The following is a 23,071-nucleotide window of genomic DNA, read 5'->3' as shown; positions in this document are numbered from 1 at the left end:
TTTTTGCATACGTAAGAAAATACTTATACAACCTCACGAACTTCAAGCTAAAGATTGACTCCTCAATTTGCTCCAAATATAAAACAAAATGTTACGGCAAATTCTCATCTATAGGCCATAATATATCTTATAGTTCTTGTTTTGAGAAAAGGATTAAGATCTCTTATCTCAATAGTCATATTTTTCATCAATTCATTCGACTTCAAGTTACAGACCCCTCAATATAAAACTTAGGTCTTCTACTAAAAAAAATCATTGTAATTCTCCAATATCTTAGTAAGCTCTAACTCAGAATTCTGATGCATGTGGAGATGAATAAAAATTGATCTGCCATTGAGTGACAGGTGATTAGATAGAAGAGAGCATTCAAGCAAAAGAATTTGTCATTGGTATAACCAAAATCATCCAGCAAACTTGCTGAACAATATGAATGGATTCTTCAGTAACCAAATTCAAGAGGATATATGTCAGATTCGGTAGAGGAAGCCATCTCTATCTGCTCCATCAACTCTCTCAGCCTCTCATACATCTCTTCAGCTTGAGGGTGGGACCTATCTTCAGCGTTGAATGAGTGCACCCGATTCTTGACCTCGATCCAGCTCCAACCAGGTACCTTGGTCAACCCTCTGCTCCTCATCACCCTCTGAATGGTCGCTCTGTCATCCCACATCCCAAAGCCAGAAAACATGTTTGAAAGGAGGACATAAGTTGAATGCTCTCTAGGATCTAACGCCATCAACGCTTAGCTACATAGCTCGCCAGTTCCATATCACCATGAATTCTACATGCGCCCAATAGAGTCATCCACACCATGGCATCTGGTTCAAAGGGCATCGATTCGATTAGCTTCTTTGCTTCATCAAGCTGCCCATTCCTACCAAAGAGATCGACACCACATGCATAATGCTCCATCCGCAATGGGATTCCATAGATTGGTTCCATTGATGACAGAAAATTGGATCCTGCTTCCACTAACCCAATGTGACTGCATGCTGAAATTACAGCCACAAAAGTGATGTGATCTGGCGCCACCTCTAGTTCTTGCATCTCGAAGAAGAGATCGAGGGCCGTGCGCCCTCGTCCATGCTGAGAATACCCAAAGATGATCGAGTTCCATGTCACTGAGTTATCTTTATGCGACTCATCAAAGGACCTTCTTGCATCATCGATGACCCCGCACTTGGAATACATATAAATCAATGAGCTAGCCACAAAATCATTTGATCCAAACCAGACCTGAAAACTAGGCCATGGATTTGCCGACCCGGTTGAAGGACCGCCAAGTCCGAGCACGATCGTAGTGCAGCAGAGAATGCATAGTGATCGATCTCGAGACTTGCTGATCGGATATGACCGAAGAACTTCAATGCTTCCTCGCTTAAACCATTCTGAGAAAATCCAGTAAGAATTGAATTCCACGAGACACTATCTCTTAACTCCATCAAATTGAAGCATCTCATGGCATCCTCCATCAAGCCATTCTTGCAAGATCTAATGTACATGGCAATCAATGCATTAGAAACCGGGGTTGTACTTTCCAGTCCCCTCTTGATCACCAAGCCATGCAATACCCTCCCTTGTAGGCCATGCTCGAAACAAGCACCGATCGCACTGGTGAAAGTGTACGTATCTTGAACAACCCCAGCCTCCTGCATCCTAACAAGGAGCTCGATCGCATACTCTGTGAAGCCATAGCTGGCGTAGGCTGCAAGCATAGAATTCCATGTCACCAAGTCTTTACTATCATCCATCCTGTCAAAAACCTTTCTGGAATCTGCTATCGACCCACATTGCGAGTATGCCGTAATCGCTGCATTGTAGACGACTGCATCTATCGCTCGGCCATACTTTATGATCTTAGCATGCAATTGAAGCATCAGCTGATAATAAGGAGCTCGGTCGAGAAAGGTTAGTAGGCTAGCAAATGTGGCCTCGTCGGGCATCAGACCCGCTCTCTCCATACGGTCGAACATCTGGACGGCATGGTCTGCCTCGCCTACTCCGGCATGCCCCGCAATCAAGGCATTCCATGACACCGTGTTCGGCTCCGGCATAAACTGGAAAACCGAATAAGCTTCTGCCATCCTTCCACATTTCGCGTACACGTCGACGAGTGCGCTCCCCGAGAACACATTGCCATCGAGGCCCGACTTTACGATGAGGGAATGCAACTGGCGGGCAAATTCGAGTTGGCCAGCGGAGGCAACCGACTTGAGGATGCTCCCGAGGGTGTACTGGTCGAAGGAGAGGCCCTTCGCCATCATATTTCTGAGTAGATCCCATGATCGGTGGTACGCGCCGGATGAGACGTGGGCGGCGATCAGGGCGTTCCAGGAGACGGTATCTCGCTGCGGAATTTCGTCGAACAGCTTGCGGGCGTCCGCGAGGCCGTTGCGTTGGGAGTAGGCAGAAAGGACGTTGTTCCAGGTGTACGGGTCGGTGGCGGCTCCGGATTTTATCAAGCGGGCGTGGGTTTTCGCCGCGGAAGAGCGTAGGGCTAGAGTTTGGAGACTCGGAGATGAGCGCATGTATGTGGTATACTCCGGGTCGTGTCTCTTAAGTGGGCGTTGGGTCGGGTCCAAGTTTTTGCAGACCCCCGGATTCTGAGGGAGGCCCCAGGATGGTTTTATATATAAATAAATAAATCCATGATAACTGGATGGATGATGCCGTATGATATGGCCAACGTTTTTAATAGGGTGTTATGTCTCTCCTCCAGGGAAGATGACCAGGCAGCAGAGTGGTGCCTGCTTCTTGTTGGACTAATTTTGATGTCTATCCGCTGATCTCCTTCTCCCGAGTTCTCTCGTTAATTTTCTCACCGCCGGTGCCAGTGGCTGCGCCGGCCATCTTTTCTTTCTTGATCATTTTTCAATATTTTATATATGTATACATATAGAGAGAAAGGAAATCAGGATGGAGGAGATGGCAACCACGAACCCCGATCATTGACTTGAACTCTTATTAGCAGCATTATTATTGCTGCTGCTAGTTTTTGTCATCATCTATTACTTCTAGAAACATCCGATCTAAGCTTTACGAGGAAAGTTAGAGTCGTTATTTTTGTTACATTTTCTAAAGATGGTTATTTCTAGAAGCATTATTGAAAATTTTCCAGCTATCGTAGTTTACAAAATGAACGTATAATGACCATACTTTTTACATGACGACATTATAATGAGCATTATCTTATAGAAGTTGAGTTGGAACCTCCTTCCTAAACCAATGGGTATGATGAGCATTATCTTATAGAAGTTGAGTTGGAACCTCCTTCCTAAACCAATGGGTATGGAGGAAAAGGATTCATATATATATATATATATTCAATTGAGTTGAGTTGGAACTGACTTCATTATTCTAGTGTTCTTGCTACGAGAGGACTAGGACATGGCGATTGTTCCAGTTGTGGTCCAGCATGAGAGACAATCTCACATACATTTTTTCTCGTCCCATTGCCAGGCACATTTAGAATGTGTTTTCTGAAACCACAGCTTCTGATCCTTCTACACTTTTGGATGGGAAGCTATCTTGACCGGTGCAGCAGCAAATCCTTAAGCCAATTAGCTTGCATGCTATGGGTGATTTGGAATTAAGCAGCAACCATGCAATGACCTCAGAATGGCCTTCATGCTTTTCACACCACCAAGTATCATCTAGCTTCAGGACATTCGGGCATACGGGACGCACCTTCCCGTCCTTCCGTCACACAACTTGCTAGTTTATAGCCCCCTAAAACCAGGGTCTTGGAAATTAATTTCATGGTGTTGTTAATGAGGGTAACTCCGGTACGAAGTTTATCATTAGAGTTGGCAGCTGGAACATTGTTCAAACAATATTTATGCTATCAAGCATCTACATGTTTCCTCATTATGCACTTGAAGCTTTCCACATTATGAGTGAAGGAAACGCAGGACTGGCTTGATCGATAACAAGTGAAATTATCGACACATCGGCTTTTCCTGCTGGGTTGCGTCACCTTGTTTTCTTTATGCATCCCGCAGTTCCTTTCTGACAACGTAACGGGGACTTTGGTTCCCTTAGCGTACCTATAAATAGTGCTCAAACAACAAGGACAGAACATTAAATTGGAAGCTTAAGGTGCAAGTGAGCCTACCTAATTCTAAAACAGCTAGTTATTGAATGGCTGGTCAAAAGGAAGTCCACACATGTTACTTATAAACAAAAGCTTGCTTTGTTGAGATAAAACACATTAACCACTCACAGCACGCACGTTCGCCAGTCATGCAGCAACGAGGATGACCTACATATTAGCTTTAGATGGGTCAAGATGACGAAACATTTGCTGCGTTACTCTATATATCGAGTGAATGACAGAGAGACTAAGTGAATGACAGAGAGACATGAATGCAGGTCACAGTAACAGAAAAATAAAAAAAATTACCAAACCACGGGAGCGCCTGCTGCTCATGACCAACCTTTACCAAAATGAACAGAACCCTAAAACTAGGAATCTCTTTCCATATGACATTCGAATATAGGGAAAGGCCCCCGTATGAATTGAGCAGATCTTAGTAGTGGTGATCAAAGAACTCAACAAGCTGGGAATATGCGCATCTGGCACCATACTAATGGCCAAACATGCATCAATACTGATAATAAGCGCCCACACTATTACAACATGCCTTGCTTTCAAAGCAGCAAAAGATTCCCACGTAGTTACAATAAAACACCATAATACAAAAAATATATAAGGAAAACTTACTCGAACACTTTGAATGCATTATAAACTACCCTAATCTCTCCTTGCCAGTGCCACATCATAACTATGTAAGAGTGGCAGCCATTGGAGGGGTCATAACAGGTCTCACCAGGACGGCTGTGTTTCCAGTCACTGGCTGAAAGGCGGCAGCACTCTCCAGACGCTCCCAGGTCATCTTTCTTTTCTCCTCCACTGCCTCTCTCCTCTCTTCCTCCTCCTCGAGCTTCCTTTGGCAAGCCAAAAATAGCTCCTCATCCATTTCAGAGAGCATCTTCCTAACATTCATTGTTAGATTCAGGACTGCTTGATTCCAGTGACTCCGGCTGTTCTTCTCTAAAGCTGGGAAGATAAGGGGCACAATAGCTTGCCGGTTTTGTGCTACCAGACTAATCACATGGTCGTTGTTCCAAAAGAATAGAGCCCTTTCAGCAACCTGCAACATATTTTTTATTCTTTTAAAGCAAGTAAGCAATTGATAGAAAATGAACATGAACAATGATGATTGCATAATGATGGTATTGAACAGCATGTTGAATCCTCACGACAAATTGGCATGACTTTGATAGGCAACAACTGATCAGATTAGTCTACATGTCCAGGCTCTGGTGACACCTGACAACCATAGTCACAAGTTCGGCATTCAGGAAAGATTCCGCTAGAGGTAATGATTTGACATTCAGAAAAAGGAAAAAAAAAAAAAAACTGGCTCATGGTGTTCTAGTGGTTGAGACGTTAGTGATTATTTAAAGGGTCACATGTTCAAATTTGAATTCCATCAAGTTTTCTGTTTTCTGTTTTCTGGTCATTTTTCTTTTTTGGCCGACAGGTTGATATAGGAGACCACCCGGGTCATAGTCCAGGTTCTGAGGTGATCCAACCCACCCAGACTCTTGGGTAATAGACCAGGTGAGTTGACCCAAGTGACTAGACATGCTTACACAATGAGTTCAACCATCTTTACCAAGTCAAACTAATCAATCTAAAATAACTTGCTTGGCTCATTGCTTGAACCAGATTATTTTGGTCAACTAGGTAAACTTTTTGGAATAACTGCTTAAATTGGTTAGTTTCACCAAATAGTATAATTACCATACATAAGGCACTGTTGCAAAATATTGAACAGTCAAAAAGAGACTTTATAACTCATTTCATGCCAGAAAGTATTTATTAAAAAAAAAAAAAAAAACTGTGAACTTAACTGTCATGCAACCCACTTCATTACAGAGTGCAATTGTGCATAATCAGGAAGCACTGTGCTTTGTACAATAAGAACTCAAAGCTCTATAACATACAACTCTTACCATGTGAGAAGAAGCTGCAGTGCCCAGATCTTACTAGTCCCAGATTTCATAGAGATCTAACATTCTCAGGCTTTCAAATGAGTATTACAAGTCAAAAACTTCTTCCAAGAGCTTAAATCATCAAAGATATTGCAAACAACTTAAATTCCTAATATAAGAAAGAAACACCATGACCACCAAGCGAAAAGGAATCCATTATTATTATTCTCGTTCTGACAATACATTCTTCAAACATCAAAACAAGGACTTTACATGGGAACAGCAACTGGCTATCATCAATTCATTATTAATGATTCCACAATGGGTAAAATTTTGTTTACTCTAAAATAATAGCTTGAGAAGCATCGCACATTAGACAAATATGATTTCATTGTTAAAATTTTTTTGGTGCATGAGAGCGAGAATGCTTAAATGTGCGGATGTGCATGTGTTGTGATTGTCTACATGTTCATTAGAAAGGAATAGGGAGCTCTGCCACATCCATAGCCATAAGCAAACCATCAAAAGCCTTATCCTTGTTATTTTGGTTGGCCTCGTGAAAACTGCTTTGCTAATCGCTCCTGTTACAGCCTACACCATATTTCATTTTCTGCTTGTTCTATTTTTGTTCTACTTTTTTTGCATAAGGTTAAGTGTCTTCCTCTTTCTTGAACCTTCAAACCAAATCTGAGCTTCTCTCACTATGAAGACCACTCTCTAGAACTCCACCATAGTTGTACAGATTTTAATTGGTTCTCCATGACTTTCCCCTTGATGGTGAAGTTTCTACATTTCCTAAATTTAGCATTACAGAGATTATTCCTTACCAACTCAACCGGTCAATCTTGCAGCAAGTGATAAAACCAAATTTACACAGATAGCTTTGATAACTTTTTCTATGACCATCTATTTACCTTGGTTTAACTCGAACCTTCAATGTATAATATGTAATATGACCATACCATCTCAATAATATGAACCCAACTATGCATGAGTCATGACCATACCATCTCAAATAATATTTATGTTTCTATAGTTTGCACTGTGATGTACTATATCAACATGAACCAAACCAAATGCAATATGCAAATAGAAATATTTAAATGACATCTTGATTATGTCATCTTTTTTATCTTGCTTGGCCACCTTCCCTTCTTCAACAATAACTACTGAAAAACTGCAGACCCATCATTTTTGCATAACAAAAAAAATATAGACATGACAGGCATCCATGTTACTTGTATCACAAATAGCAATTGATAGCAACCACAAGCACTTCCATAGAAAAGAAAAAAGAACATGAGGCAACCAGGAAAAATGCTAAAAGCATAAAGGGTGGCCCAGTGCATTAGGCTCCTGCTACTATGAGCTATGGGGAGAGTCAAATTTATGCAACCTCACCCTCGCATGCTGAGAGACTGCTTTCATATATCAAATTTGTGACACTCAAGTCACAATTAAAGCAACCCTACCACTGCATCAAGACTCACATTAAGGAGAAATACTAAATATATCCAATGAATTTTTCTTTCCTATGGAATTTTTAAGGCTTGCTAATTAGATATCCTTTGTTTAAAATATGTTCCATCATGTGCATTATAAAAACTACATAATCACCATATAGAAAATAGACGTAATGTAAGAGCCACAGTCAGTCCAGACCTCTGTCTGCAGATAGAAAACAAGGAGCCAGACAATAGAGAATATAAATGTAGCAAAGCACCAATACAACTATGATACAGAAATCATGTAACTAAGAAAAACTCAGGGAAGAAAAAAATCTCCAAATTCCACTGATCTAATTTGTTCAAGTTCAACAACCATAATGACAGTAAACTAATAGCAAGCAAAGCAGTATTTAGTTATTTCCATAAGCATAATCGCTTAGAGAAATGCTTGAAAAAAAGCACTACCATTACAGAGCAAATTACTCAAGGGAGAGAAAAGGATCCATAATGGGAAATCCAAATTCAGTTATGCAATTGACATCTTTGAAGTGGAGGTATTTGGGAAGAATAAAGATGTTATCTTTTACTAATAGCTACTCCTTCAATAGTTTAGAGTATGATTATAATGGACAGAATATCAAATTCCCATGCACACAGCAGAACAGCAGTTCTACAAAGGCAGCCAGCATGATGACAGGGGGTGATAAAAGGTATTACCAGCAACTGAAAGTACCCAAAAACAAATTTAAAAGTTCAAATATGTTTAAAAATTCAAATTGCCCATCCTTTTCCTTTTCCATCTAAGAGCATCTACATATTGAAAGACAACATAAAGACCAAAAACAAAGAAGACAAAAGAATTACCTGGAAGTGCGAACTGTTGACACAATAGCCAATCCTCCGGAACAATGGGACCATACACTTTTGGAATTCCACCGTATTGGTTGCTTCCAGAACCTCTTCCAACTCGCTCAAAAACATTACCTCTTTCTGACTATTCGTCACAGGCCAATACTTCAACAACCCCCTTATCACCGAACTCGCCAGCTTTGGCTCTTTCTCCATGAACTGTGTCACACAGTATGTCAACTGTTGAAGATAAACACCTACTGATTTTGGTTTGTGCAAAGGAATTAGAACTTTCCAGAGAAAAATTTTGTGTTCCTCCTTCAGAGGCAACGCAAATCCAGTGATCACACTCCCAAAAACTTCCAGCAACTCAGCAATCCCATTATGCCGGTCTGTCTCGAACACAAACCTATAGAATATATTGCTTACTGCCTTACGGATGAAAGGACGATGGACCATGAATTTGCCATAAATCCTATGCAATATTGTTTTCAAGCAATCCCTTTCCCTTGGATCCTCTGAATCAAAGAGTTCAAGCAATCTCAAGATAAACGAATGATCTATATACTTTTTCCCCAACTTTGCATCGAGGGAGGAGGACGCAATGAATTTTAGAAGCAATTCATACACAAGTTGCAGATGGGACCAAGCAGGATCGAATATCGGCTCCTCTTCTTCAGTCTCCCCACCACTCGAGGAGTTGGTTCGGTAATTTGGAGGAAAGACCCTAAATAAATTAATGGCAAACATCCTACAACTGGCAGAGATCATTGGCTCAGTGAACCGAGGGGTCCCAGAATTGAAGAAATAGACAAGATCTAATAGGGTCTGCCGCTTCATATCTTTCTCAGCAGAGTTCTTGTTTGGATCAGAGAAATCAAAAACAGCAGAGCAGAGATTCAGCTTACTGATGACAAGGTTCTGCTTTTCGGCGTTTGGGACATCTTTGAATGACAGGAGAGGCTCAATCCCGGCAACGACACTAGATGGAAAGACGGCAGAAGACATCCGCTTAACAGTGGTTGATCGGCCCGGGCCGGCATTCCCACTGCTCGCCCGCTGGATTGAGTTGCCAGAAGGGGAGGCATTGCTGCCGGGGTGGTTATGTGCAGAATCGCAAGCAGAATCAGATTTGGAAGACCTCCGGGGTAATTTACTAAGGAATTGCTTCCACATAGTGGCAGGATTGGGAGGAGACCGCTCAGATCCAGTTCACGGGCATGTACAAGCTTGCAAGCACCGAGCTTGAATCCAAGATTCCGGTCCAGCCAGATCCTGTTTAATAAGGCGACATAATAGGAAAAAAGCCAATGACCGCGACAACAAAGCTCGAACTTACATTCAGATGGAGGAAGAAATTTTGAGGAAATGAAACCTCCCCCCCCCCACAAAAAAAAAAAAAAAAAAAAAAACGGGGAAACCTAGAGTCCGGTAGTGGAAGGCAGATCGATGAGGGAAAAAGCCTAGTCTAGTATTCCATTCAAGGAAAAAAGATGAGACTTTTACCGTAAAAAATAGAAATAGAAATAAACGCCAAGATCTTGATAATGGTGGCGAGATCAGAGAGGAGAAACGAAACAACTTTTACCTTTTGAACAAGAGTGTCCACAGAAACCCAAGAACTGCAACCAAGAATCCAGGATCGACGCAAGAAACACTAGATTCCAGCGATGGCTGTAATGCCAAGCCGCGTAAGCAAGAAGACAAAAATAAAAGAAACCCAAGATCTATTGCGGGAAACCGAGAGAACTCAAAGTACCCTCCACAAGCCCTAGAAATCGTCGGAAGAGACGGAACCGAGGCTTTGGAGTTCGAAATTTAAGAATTCGGGAACGAAATCCCGATCGGCAGCGACGGATTCAGGAGGCAGCGATGGATTCCGGCGCGGTTTCGAGGAATCGGAGCTCGTTGCGGTCGCTCCCGCCCACTGCCATGGCACTAGATCTCGAGGGCTCCTTGAAGATGGAGAGAGGAGAGCAAGAGAGCGGCCCAGATTTTGGCTTAAACTAAATAGAAATAGTTTTCAGCGAATCTCAAATTAAAGTTCAGATAGCGACGCTGGGCTCTAATGCCCGCCGGCGCAGACGTGGAAGATCTGGACCGTTGGGACGTCCACGATCAGGGCGTGATACTGCTACCAGACGCCAACGGTTTTAACTAGCGTGTACCGTCGCAGTTCATCTGGTGTTACGGATGAGAGAAACTGGACCGTCGATCTCGAACACGGGAGATTTGGGTCCACCGGAAGCTTTGGGAGGTGGGGGTGTTCGCTTAGTTATATGTAGCTGCAAGTACGACAAAAGATGAATTGGTTGCGTAGCATTTTGGTGCTTGGAACGGTGAAGTCGGTGGATGGTGTTAGACCGTTCAAGAGGATGGTTGGAAATAAATGGAGTTTTAATCACACTTTTGTTTTTTTTTTTAGTGATTGATTGATGGATCACCAACATGCTGTTTGGTTTGATTGGACGGTTCCGCTGAAGTGGTTTAAAAAATAATATTTAAGATTATACATATATACACTCTCAAATATTTCAATTTATATAAATATTTTTTAAAAATTAATATCTATATATATTTTAATAAAATATTTTATATATATATATATTCGCATCCGTTAAAAATTAACAGTTTAAAATTAATATGATTAAAATATCTTTATAGATATATGTATAAAAGAAAAATTTATAAGTATATATATAAATAGTAATTTTATGAGGATATTTATGTAAATTTGAATGTTTAGAACAATAAACATACAAAAAATTAAAATTAAAATTTTTTGTACATAATACATTTTTTTGATTTATTAATTTCTTTTTTATTTTAAAAAAAAAATTAACATGCATAACTAAAATAATGAATATATTTAATTTATTGACTTACATAAATAAAATATTTTTTTATCAAATAATATATCAAAATTATTTTATCTAGAAAATAGACAGATCGTAACCATCCATATTTTCTCTAATATATAATAATATATTTTTGAGAAAAATGTCTAAACCTAATATTAGATGGATAACTTGGATATTAAATATAGTTGTGTATTTGGATATGACATAACAATAAGAATTTATAATTTTATTATATTTTATTTTAAAATTTTTTATTAAAAATGTCTTTGTGAAATGTATAAGATATATCATGTTGTTATAAGATAGACATAATTATCTTATCTTTCCTAAAAATAAAATATAATATAGTATTCTAATATATAAAATATTATATAATATCACTATCATATTGTTATATTATGTAATATGTTATTATATTGTAGAGTAAGAGGATCCGAATCTATCTATATGAAATAGATAAAAATTAAATTATAATTTTTTATATATGTTGGGTATAAAATGCCCACAGTCGAAACCCTCAGCGGAATCGACTACAGGACAGCTCCGCCCGGACTCCTACGGGAGCCGGGCTCCGTCACCGACAACTCCAACAGTTACGAGCAGGACAGCTCCGTCCGGACTCCTACGAGAGCCGGGCTCCGCCGCCGACATCGACAACAGGATGGCTCCGCCCGGACTCCTACGGGAGCCGGGCTCCACCGCCGACATCGACAACAGGACGGCTCCGCCCGGACTCCTACGGGAGCCGGGCTTCGCCGCCGACATTGACAACAGGACGGCTCCGCCCGGACTCCTACGGGAGCCGGGCTCTGCCGCCGACATCGACAACAGGACGGCTCCGCCCGGACTCCTACGGGAGCCGGGCTCCGCCGCCGACATCGACAACAGGACGGCTCCGCCCGGACTCCTACGGGAGTCGGGCTCCGCCGCCGACATCGACTACAGGACAGCTCCGCCTGGACTCCTACGGGAGCCGGGCTCCGTCACCGACAACTCCAACAGTTACGAGCAGGATAGCTCCGCCAGGACTCCCACGGGAGCCGGGCTCCGCCGCCGACATCGACTACAGGACAGCTCCGCCCGGACTCCTACGGGAGCCGGGCTCCATCACCGACAACTCCAACGGTTACGAGCAGGACAGCTCCGCCCGGACTCCTACGAGAGCCGGGCTCCGCCGCCGACATCGACAACAGGACAGCTCCGCCCGGACTCCTACGGGAGCCGGGCTCCGTCCTCAGCGTCGACCGCTGGTAAGTCTCGTCCGGACTCCTACGGGAGCCGGACTTCGCCTTTGACTTTAATTGCAGGGAGACTTCGCCCGTACTCTTATGGGAGCCGGACTTCATCCTCGACGCCAACAACTGCAGCCGCAAGCAGACTCCGCCCGGACTCCTACGGGAGCCGGGCTCCATCCTCAACAACGACTGCTAGTAAGCCCCGTCCGGACTCCTACGGGAGCCAGACTTCGCCTTTAACTTTAATTACAGGAAGACCACGTCCGGACTCCTACGGGGGCCGGACTCCGACTGCTGCCGAACTTCAGCCGATGGATCTGCACCCCCTGGCAGGCCACCATAACGGCCACGATCCTGCTCCACTTCCTGTGGCGGATTCCGCGCAGCTCCATCATTCCCTGACAGGCCGCAGTAACCATCGCAGCTCTGCTCCACTTTCTGTGGCGGATTCCGCACAGCTCCACTACCCCCTCGCAGGCCACAATAACGGCCACGAACCTGCTCCACCTCCTGCGACGGATACCGGGCGATTCTCCCATCCGCTGGCAAGTCACGACAATGGACGCTGCTCCACTCCTCGCAACTGATTCCACGTGGCGAGCTGCGGTGTTAGCCACGATTCCGCTCCACTACCCTTCGCAATAAATTCCCCCTGACTATGGGCGGCCCACGACCAGACGGTTACAGACGTCGCCATCAATCCGTTACCTCCTCCGCCTATAAAAAGGGGGATCCAGATACGTTATTCTCTAAGCTCATTTCTTATCTCAAAACTCTGCTAAATTCTCCGTTCGAGCACTCCATTCTTGTTGAGGCAGAGAACTGACTTGAGCGTCGGAGGGTCTTGCCGGAGCAACCCCACCTCCGATTTAGACTTCCTTTGCAGGTTCCGGCGGTGACCGCGGCTTCCCCGACTCCAGCTTCTCCGGCGCAAGCAGATTTTCGCACCAACAGGATTGGCGCTAGAGGAAGGGCTGTGTCTTCGCAGCACCCTTGTTCTTAAAGGAGTGTTCAACGGAGCCGTCTCCGACCGTCTCTCCGTCACCCACTCCTAATCTTCCCCCGCGAGATCGACACTCGATGCCTCCGCGCAAGGCGTCCACCCGACGATCCACGGCCTCCGTGGCCAGATCTCAGGCTCCGGCCTCCCCTCCTGTTTCTCAGCCTCCTCCTCCTCCCCCTCCGGCGGCGGCGGTCGGCGCGGAGCAATTTGACTTGCTGGCACAGCAGGTCAGAGGCCTCGTCGAAGCTGTGCAAGCAATGCAGCAGCAGCAACCGCAGGCGTCAGCGCACCCAGAAAGGGCATCGCCAGAATGCCAGAACCTGACGGCGGGGCGGGCCACCTGGGCCAGCCGCCCCGTCCTTCCCGAAAAAATAAATCCGAGGGTAGAGAGCCCTCAATCGGACCACGACTCCACCCCTGGAAGATCCCTGCCCCCGTTCTGCCAAAGGACCCTCGAGACTCGAAGTCGAGAGGATTTCCTGGACCGGAGGCTCCAGGAGATGAACCGACGGATTGAAGAACTCCACCACGCGCCCCCCGCTTATGGTGAGGATATTTGCACTGACCCTCCCTTCTCCCAAATGATTATGCAGGAACCGATCCCGCCAAACTTCAAGCTTCCCCAGTTCGAAAGCTACGACGGGACTTCGGACCCGGTTGATCATCTGAAGGCCTTCCGAACGATGATGCTGCTTCACGGCGCTCCTGACGCCATCTTATGTCGGGCTTTCTCGTCTACTTTGAAGGGAGCAGCGAGGAACTGGTACTCGGCTTTGAAGCCGGGTACCATCTTTTCCTTCGATCAAATGAGCCACCAATTTGTGGCCCATTTTGTCAGCAGCCGGCGTCCCCGGAAGGGTTCGGAGTCCCTCATCAACATCAAGCAGAGGGAAGGGGAGTCCATACGGGCCTACGTCAACCGCTTTAACATCGCGGCGTTGGAGGTTCGGAACTTGGACCAATCAGTTGCCATGGCCGCCCTGAAAGGTGGCCTTCAGAAGAATGATCTTTTGTACTCCCTGGAGAAGAAGTACCCCAGGGATTTTGTCGATTTACTGGCTCGGGCTGAAGGATATGTCCGAGCGGAAGAAGCCTTCAAAATGAAGGACGAAGAGACAGCAAGGGAGCGTCAAGCGGGAGATTCGAGTAAGCCCGCAGCTGAGAAAAGGCCAAAGGAAGCCCGGCCGCGTTCCCGATCCCCTCCTGGGCATAAGCGCGCCCATACTCCACCCCGGGCACGCAGGCAGAGAAGCCCGGACCGCGGGGTTCGGCGGGGCTCCCCACCAGGGAGATTTCGCAACTACGCCCCCCTCAATGCCTCGAAGGCCCAGGTATTAATGGAGGTCAGGGAGCAGCTCCCTAGGCCGGAGAGGATGCGCACACATCCCGGGAAGCGCAACCCCAACAAGTTCTGCCTCTATCACTGCGACCACGGCCACGACACCGAAGAATGCATCCAGCTCCAGGACGAGATCGAGGAGCTCATTCGGCGAGGTCGACTCGACAGATTCATCCGCCGCAGACCTGAGGGTAGAGGAGACCGGCCAAGAGCCCTCCCACAGCCTGAACCGCAGAAAAGGGAGGAGCAACCCAGGGATCGGCCTCCCATCGGGACCATCGACTCCATCACCGGAGGGCCTCAAGGAGGAGCGAAAAAACTGTAAATGTATCACTTACGATTTCGCCTTGAATCTAATTTTCTTTCTACCTAACGTGCTCTTCCCACCTGACATGGATTTGTTACGACTGGATACGACCCCTCCAAAAGCCACAGCCATGTCAGGAACAGGAGGAGAACCTCGTCCTGACATGAGCGAAGTCAAAGGCCCGATTCTTTTAGACCGGATGGGGGGAGAGGCCTTACAACGCCCTAATGTGCCCCCACAGCCCTGTTAGGGACAGGAGGAGAACCTCGCCCTAACTTGAGCAAAGTCAAAGGCCCGGTTCTTTTAGATCGGATGGGGGGAGAGGCCTTACAACGCCCTAATGTGCCCCCACAGCCCTGTTAGGGACAGGAGGAAAACCTCGCCCTAACTTGAGCAAAGTCAAAGGCCCGGTTCTTTTAGACCGGATGGGGGGAGAGGCCTTACAACGCCCTAATGTGCCCCCACAGCCATGTCAGGAACAGGAAGAGAGCCTCGTCCTGACATGAGCAAAGTCGAAGGCCCGGTTCTTTTAGACCGGATGGGGGAGAGGCCTTACAGCGCCCTAACGCGCCCCCACAAGCCAGGCTGGTAACGAGAGGAGAACCTCACGCCGGCTCGAGCAAAATGGAAGGCCCGGACTCCTACGGGAGCCGGATTCCGACGCCAAGGAAGACTTCACCCGGACTCCTACGGGAGCCGGGTCCCAACGCCAAGCAAGACTTCACCCGTACTCCTACGGGAGCCGGATCCCAACGCCAGGGAAGACTTCACCCGGACTCCTACGGGAGCCGGGTTCCGCCTATAAAGAAGACTTCACCCGGACTCCTACGGGAGCCGGGTTCCGCCTACAAGGAAGACTTCACCCGGACTCCTACGGGAGCCGGGTTCCAACGTCAAGGAAGACTTCATCCGTACTCCTACGGGAGCCGGGTCCCAACGCCAGGGAAGACTTCACCCGGACTCCTACGGGAGTCGGGTTCCGCCTACAAAGAAGACTTCACCCGGACTCCTACGGGAGCCGGGTTCCGCCTACAAAGAAGACTTCACCCGGACTCCTACGGGAGCTGGGTTCCGCCTACAAGGAAGACTTCACCCGGACTCCTACGGGAGCCGGGCTCCGCCTACAAGGAAGACTTCACCCGGGCTCCTACGGGAGCCGGGCTCCGCCTACAAGGAAGACTTCATCCGGACTCCTACGGGAGCCGGGATCCGCCTACAAGGAAGACTTCACCCGGGCTCCTACGGGAGCCGGGTTCCGCCTACAAGGAAGTCGGTTCCGCCTACAAGGAAGACTTCACCCAGACTCCTACGGGAGCCGGGTTCCGCCTACAAGGAGGACTTCACCTGGACTCCTACGGGAGCCGGGTTCCGCCTACAAGGAGGACTTCACCCGGACTCCTACGGGAGCCGGGTTCCGCCTACAAGGAGGACTTCACCCGGACTCCTACGGGAGCCGGATTCCGCCTACAAGGAAGACTCCACCCGGACTCCTACGGGAGCCGGGTTTCGCCTACAAGGAAGACTTCGTCCGGACTCCTACGGGAGCCGGGCTCCATCCACGACTTCTGCAGCGGGGGTTAATGGTGGCGAAACCCGGCCGCCTAACAAGATCGGATGAAGAGAAAAAGCCCCCACCCCCCGACGACGTCTACATCAAACAAGTCAAACGACAAGAAAGGTTCAGCAGACAACAATATCAGTGCGACGCGTGGACAAGGTAACACAAAACGCTTTTCTTTCCATTTTCGATATACACACTACAAGGCCGGGACGGCCAAGGAAAGAAGGACAAAACGACAAAAAGGAAGTAACTACATGATAAGACATAAAGACAAAAGAGCTCTAAGGAGGCCCTGCTCCCTCCGACCTAGGGTTATCTACTCCATCCCTCAACCAGGACTGCCTCAGGTTCTCTATTGCATCTTCTAGTTCTTCCCTCTTCCGCAACGCATCCTGGAGCGCCCGACGAAGTTGCTGGCTCTCAGCCTCCGCTTCTCGACGCTACTTCCGCAAAACTTCGGACTCCGCCTCCGCGTCTGCGACGGCCTGCCGCTCAAGTGCCAGTTGGATCTTCACTTGTTGCAGCTCGGCTGTCTTCTCCCCGAGGGAGACAGAAATCTCTTCAACAGTGCCTCTCAGGGCTTGGAGCTCTTCGGAATCTTGGGCGGAAGTAAGCTGCGCCCTATTAGCCAGCTGCCTTTGGAGACGGACGACCTCGTCAGCCGCCGTCCGGAATCTCCCTTTATACTCTTCCACTTGCCGGCGCCAGCTGGCCCGCTGCACGTCGTGGCTCATCTCGACGTCTTGGAGCTGCTTTTGAAGGTCGGAGACCTTCTGCGACCACTTCTGTCCATCATCGACCCGGGCCAAGGGCCGGGATGAGTTTCCTTCCAGCTGGCCGATCTTTCTCTTCGCAGTTGACAGTTCCACCTTAAGGGCGCTGATCCTGGCTTCTTGAGCCCAAATTCGGTCGCTGGTGCTCTTCTTGCATTTCTCGAGCTCCTTCGTGAAGTTCGCCTTCCTCCGGCTGTAATCCATGATCACCTTCACATGGAGACTCCAAAAGTGGGCGGCCTCAGCGGCGGCTTCAGAATGGCCTTCTCTTGATTTGCGGAGCTCGCCTTCCGTCTTCTTTAACTTCTTCGTCAGGTGAAGGACCTCCTTTTTCAACCGCTGGATTGTTGATTTCAGCGAGACCCCCAGGGGCAAGGGGAGTGCTTCAGCAGGGCACTGCCATCGGAAGATGCAAGCATCAAAGATCGACTCATTACAAGAAGAAAAGCAGAAAGAAGGAGGAGGGGGAAGGAGAAGCCATCCACAACAAGAAATTCGACTTTATTGATTGAATAATTTTGAAGACAAACAGAAAGAAAATATGGCGACAAAATAAGGGCACAAGATCAGAGGTCTCAGACCTCAGGGGCAGGAGGTGGAGAACTCGGCACGGGGGGTGCGATCGCGGTGGCGACGGACGAGGGACCGGCCTCGTCTTCAGACTCCTCAAGAAAGCCGAGATCGAGTTCGGGGTATTTGCTGGCCACCTTCTCTTGGCAGAGCTCGAACCCTTGGTGAACGCCTCCTGGTCGAACTGGACATTCAGGTCCCTCATCTCCGCGGAGGCCTTGAATTCCTCCACCGCAAGGGCCCTGGCCTCCGAGACCAGGATCGGAGTTTGCTCGACCAAATGGGCGACCTCGGCCTCCGCCTTCCTCGCCGACTCCAAGATCCGTCTCTCCTCTTCCCGGGCTTGCCTTTCTCTTTCCAGGGCCTCCTGGAGGGCGACTACTTCGGCCGTCTTCGCTTGGAGGCGAGCAACCTCAGCTTGGCAGCGTTCCTCCGCCTGAAGGAGGTCCCTCCTCATGCGGCTCGTCACCTCGACATAGGCGAAGAGCTGGTGCCCAATCTGCAAGGACGGATAGAGAATTACGACAAAGGCCGAGTGACCGTGTAAATAAATATCTGCTTACCTCGAGGAAGGACCCCAAAGAGTCCCAAGCCCGCTGCTCAGGATCGGCGCGGTCGATCCTCTCCACGACGTCGGACAGGATGCAGCCGTCGAGCAGCCGCCTGATCAAGTCCCTATCGTTGAAGGGGTTCTCCGATCCCTCCTCGGAGCAGACGGACTCGTCTGCAGCAGCTCGGTGGCTACTCGCCCTGCGAGCCACCGATTTTCTCCTCCTCTCCGCGGCGGGCGCCTCCGTGGGGCGAACCCCCGGAGCGGGGGCCCCAGTCGGCGGGCTCCTCGAGGAAGCCCGGGGAGCCACTGGCTCGGCATCTGAAGGAATGTCGATGGCCGGGGCTGCCTGGACGGGCGCAGCCAAGCTCGTCTCCTCCGCCCTGGCCCTCTTCATCGATCCGGAGGCCACCGCGCCCTTTCTCTTCTGAGCTCTCATGCCCCTGGCAAGCATCCGCGTTGCTTCGGCGTCCATTGCTAAAAAAAAAAAAATGATGAGAAAAGAAAAAAGGAGAAGGAAGAAGAAAAAAGGGAAAAAGAAGCAACACCGATCAATCAAGAGTCAAAAAAAAAAAAGAAGAAAGAAAGAAAAAGAAGAGAGTGGGAAGGAAAAAGAGGTAAAAGAAGAAGAAGAGGAAGGCAAGAAAAGAAAAGATAAGATGAATACTCGCTGGATCCTGAGGGTTCAGGCCGATGTTGAAAAGAAGCTGCTCCCTTAGAAGATTAGGAAGGGAAGGAGCGGGATAAGTTAGAAGCTTCTGGGCGGCCTGGAGGTCGTCCTCCCCCAGGCTGGGAGCCCGACGGACGGAATCCCTCAGAGAACCCCAAGGGGGCAGGCCCAGTTCCAAGGTCGGGCAGTGGACGAAGAGGTATTTCTCCTTCCAATTGTGAATCGAAGAAGGGGCGCCCTTCAGCAACCCCTTCTTACCGAACTGGGGGGAGAAGTACCACCAGTCCTTCGCCGAAGGATGGCGTTTGAAGGTATAAAAATGCCTAAACAAGGAGAGGGACGGCTGAACCTCGACTATGTGGCAGAGGGAGAGAAACTCTATCAGAAACCTAAAGGAGTTCGGGGCCACGGAAGCGAGAGAGATGTCCAAGAAGCGGAAGAAGGCAGCGACAAAGGCAGGAAGCGGAAGCCGGAGTCCGGCACGGAACGCTTCCTGATACAACCAGAAGCGACCGGGAGGAGGAGTGCTGGCCCGGTCAGAGGGGCCAGGTAGCTCCAGATCGTACTCCGGAGGAACCCCATACCGAACCCTTATCAGAAGGAGTTCCTCCGAAGTCGTCGAACATGGAATAACGTCCGGTGCAAAAATCGGACGAGGCCCAGCCCCGGATGCGGGTTCGTCCGCAGAGACATGGACCTGGGGGTTTGAAGCAGAAGAACTCTCGGAACTGCCGGGAGCAGAAGAGCCAGAGGACATTCTGAGTAGTTTCGAAGGGAGGATCTAAAGGACCCTAAAAAGACGGACCGAAAGGGGAACGAGAGGCCGAAGGCTAACTCGGAGGGAGGCACAAAAGTAATGGTGAGAGGAGAAGCCCCTAGGCGGTGAGAGGAAGGTTGGCACTAACCTATATTACTCTGAGGGACCTGGGGGACGAGAAACAGGAGGCGCCTACGGCTCGAGAAGATGCTCACTAAAGCAGGGCTCTCGAAGAGAAGACAGACACCAGCGAAAACTCAGGAATGGAGTAGGACACCTAAAGGAGGGAGGACGGGTTTAAATAGATCCTGGGATCCGGCGCCATAATGATCGCGAATCCCCCAGGCCAGTCCGCATCCAACACGTGTCCCACTCCCCCTGGCAGACGGCTAAAAGCGACCGACGGTTGGCAGGATCATAATTGCGCCGTACCTAGGCCAGAGTACCTGCGGGATTTTCGAAGCGTCCCCTCGTACCGCTCCAATTCGAAAAGACTCCGGCACGCACTCATTTAATGCCAAAATATCTGGAGGCGGCAGTGCGCAGGATTCGAAGGGACGGTTCCGGCTGTGCCCATCTCTCTCTGTACTTTCTTCGTTTGAAATCCAAACTCGGAAGTAGGGAGACTGGTGTTGGGTATAAAATACCCACAGCCGAAACCCTCAGCGGAATCGATTACAGGACAGCTCCGCCCGGACTCCTACGGGAGCCGGGCTCCGTCACCGACAACTCCAACAGTTACGAGCAGGACAGCTCCGCCCGGACTCCTACGGGAGCCGGGCTCCGCCGCCGACATCGACAACAGGACGGCTCCGCCCGGACTCCTACGGGAGCCGGGCTCCACCGCCGACATCGACAACAGGACGGCTCCGCCCGGACTCCTACGGGAGCCGGGCTCCGCCGCCGACATCGACAACAGGACGGCTCCGCCCGGACTCCTACGGGAGCCGGGCTCCGCCGCCGACATCGACTATAGGACGGCTCCGTCCGGACTCCTACGGGAGTCGGGCTCCGTCACCGACAACTCCAACAGTTATGAGCAGGACAGCTCCGCCCAGACTCCCACGGGAGCCGGGCTCCGCCGCCGACATCGACTACAGAATAGCTCCGCCCGGACTCCTACGGGAGCCGGGCTCCGTCACCGACAACTCCAACGGTTACGAGCAGGACAGCTCCGTCCGGACTCCTACGGGAGCCGGGCTCCGCCGCCGACATCGACAACAGGACAGCTCCGCCCGGACTCCTACGGGAGCCGGGCTCCGTCCTCAGCGTCGATCGCTGGTAAGTCTCGTCCGGACTCCTACGGGAGCCGGACTTCGCCTTTGACTTTAATTGCAGGGAGACTTCGCCCGTACTCTTATGGGAGCCGGGCTTCATCCTCGACGCCAACAACTGCAGCCGCAAGCAGACTCCGCCCGGACTCCTACGGGAGCCGGGCTCCGTCCTCATCAACGACTGCTGGTAAGCCCCGTCCGGACTCCTACGGGAGCCGGATTTCGCCTTTAACTTTAATTACAGGAAGACCACGCCCGGACTCCTACGGGGGCCGGACTCCGACCGCTGCCGAACTTCAGCCGATGGATCTGCACCCCCTGGCAGGCCACCATAACGGCCACGATCCTGCTCCACTTTCTGTGGCGGATTCCGCGCAGCTCCATCATTCCCTGACAGGCCGCAGTAACCATCGCAGCTCTGCTCCACTTCCTGTGGCGGATTCCGCACAGCTCCACTACCCCCTGGCAGGCCACAATAACGGTCACGAACCTGCTCCACCTCCTGCGACGGATACTGGACGATTCTTCTATCCGCTGGCAAGTCACGACAACGGACGCTGCTCCACTCCTCGCAACTGATTCCACGTGGCGAGCTGCGGTGTTAGCCACGATTCCGCTCCACTACCCTTCGCAATAAATTCTCCCTGACTATGGGCGGCCCACGACCAGACGGTTACAGACGTCGCCATCAATCCGTTACCTCCTCCGCCTATAAAAAGGGGATCCAGATACGTTATTCTCTAAGTTCATTTCTTATCTCAAAACTCTGCTAAATTCTCCGTTCGAGCACTCCATTCTTGTTGAGGCAGAGAACTGACTTGAGCGTCGGAGGGTCTTGCCGGAGCAACCCCACCTCCGGTTTAGACTTCCTTTGCAGGTCCCGACGGCGACCGCGGCTTCCCCGACTCCAGCTTCTCCGGCGCAAGCAGATTTTCGCACCAACAATATATATATCTTTTTAAATATTCAAATTTGCATGAATATCTTCAAAAATTATTATTTGTATATATATATATATATATATATATATATATATATATATATATATTGTACATCTACTTGTAAGGATATTTCAGTACTTTAAATTTTAAATCATTAATTTTTTTATGACGTTAGATAATGTGGGTATATATGCAAAAAAATAAAGAAAAAGAAGGACATATATGCAAAATAAGTATTTTATAAGGGTATATATGTAAATATTAATTTTGAAAGAATATTTACATAAATTTAAATATTCAGAAGAATATACGTGTAAAAAATTTTTAATATTTTTTTGATATTAAAAACAAACTAATTTGGTGAATCCATGGATGATGGAACCTCTGCCAATATTAACCCAAAAAGAACAACCGAATATTTTGTTTGAGTTGCTTTGTGTCCTTTTTTTTTTTTTTTTTTTTTTAATAACAATATATTTTACCAGAGAACAATTCTAAAACAATGTATAATAACTATGGCAATATGCACGAAGTTGAGGTTTTGGATGTTTAAAAATATAATGATCGAAAATATCATCCAGAAGTCAAACTTTGACGTATAAATAATAGAACCTAGTAGCCACAAATTAAGACCAGAGCTTTTAGGAGTTCCCATATGGATCTAGGAAAATCAAATCCCACTTTGAAAAACTTGGAATAGAGATAGACCTATCAAAAGAAGTTTGGAAACGAAATATTAATATCCAACCAAATTAATGAGTTGGCAAATCCTTGTGTGTTGGTAAACATACAAGCATCTTTTCACTTCAAAGATCCAAAGTAAATTAAAGTTGGAGGACTCGTACCTGAATGCATGTTTCGAAAAGAAAGGTAAAAATCATTTAGAGTTTTGGACTTTTAGAAAGAATAAACAATATCCGAAAGTTGTTGAGA

At 48.1% G+C, this 23,071-nt stretch overlaps 2 protein-coding genes across 3 annotated transcripts; both read right to left on the bottom strand.

Annotated features, from left to right (window-relative positions):
• Nucleotides 1-392: 392 nt before the first annotated feature.
• LOC105047750 (putative pentatricopeptide repeat-containing protein At3g25970) lies at nt 393-2,656 on the bottom strand. Its single transcript, XM_010926815.4, is given in 3 exon segments — nt 393-741; nt 744-1,232; nt 1,235-2,656. Coding segments are annotated over 3 exon segments (2,085 nt in total). The 5' UTR covers nt 2,529-2,656; the 3' UTR covers nt 393-439.
• Nucleotides 2,657-4,569: 1,913 nt separating this feature from the next.
• Nucleotides 4,570-10,286, bottom strand: LOC105047749 (serine/threonine protein phosphatase 2A 57 kDa regulatory subunit B' kappa isoform). 2 transcript variants are annotated; one of them, XM_010926814.4, is made up of 3 exons: nt 9,886-10,259; nt 8,313-9,572; nt 4,602-5,153 (listed from the first exon to the last, which is right to left on the bottom strand). In XM_010926814.4, exons 2-3 carry the CDS (start codon nt 9,471-9,473, stop codon nt 4,785-4,787), a joined length of 1,530 nt encoding a protein of 509 aa, XP_010925116.1. In that variant the 5' UTR covers nt 9,474-9,572; nt 9,886-10,259; the 3' UTR covers nt 4,602-4,784. The 2 variants fall into 2 exon arrangements, with proteins under 2 accessions (XP_010925115.1, XP_010925116.1); XM_010926813.4 differs by having other exon boundaries at nt 4,570-5,153; nt 8,313-10,286.
• Nucleotides 10,287-23,071: the final 12,785 nt, after the last annotated feature.

The sequence above is a fragment of the Elaeis guineensis genome, chromosome 6 (assembly GCF_000442705.2).
Source record: "Elaeis guineensis isolate ETL-2024a chromosome 6, EG11, whole genome shotgun sequence".
NCBI classification, from domain to species: domain Eukaryota; kingdom Viridiplantae; phylum Streptophyta; class Magnoliopsida; order Arecales; family Arecaceae; genus Elaeis; species Elaeis guineensis.
The sequence above is the reverse complement of the archived record's forward strand: the minus strand, read 5'-3'. Positions and strand labels throughout refer to the sequence as shown.

Bases quoted from the DNA above. Each gene is read 5' to 3' on its own strand.
- LOC105047749 (XM_010926813.4), bottom strand. From the start codon at position 9,473: ATGTGGAAGCAATTCCTTAGTAAATTACCCCGGAGGTCTTCCAAATCT. The intron at 5,154-8,312 runs GTAATTCTTTTG...AATATGTTGCAG, and splicing joins TCAACAGTTCGCACTTCCAG to GTTGCTGAAAGGGCTCTATT.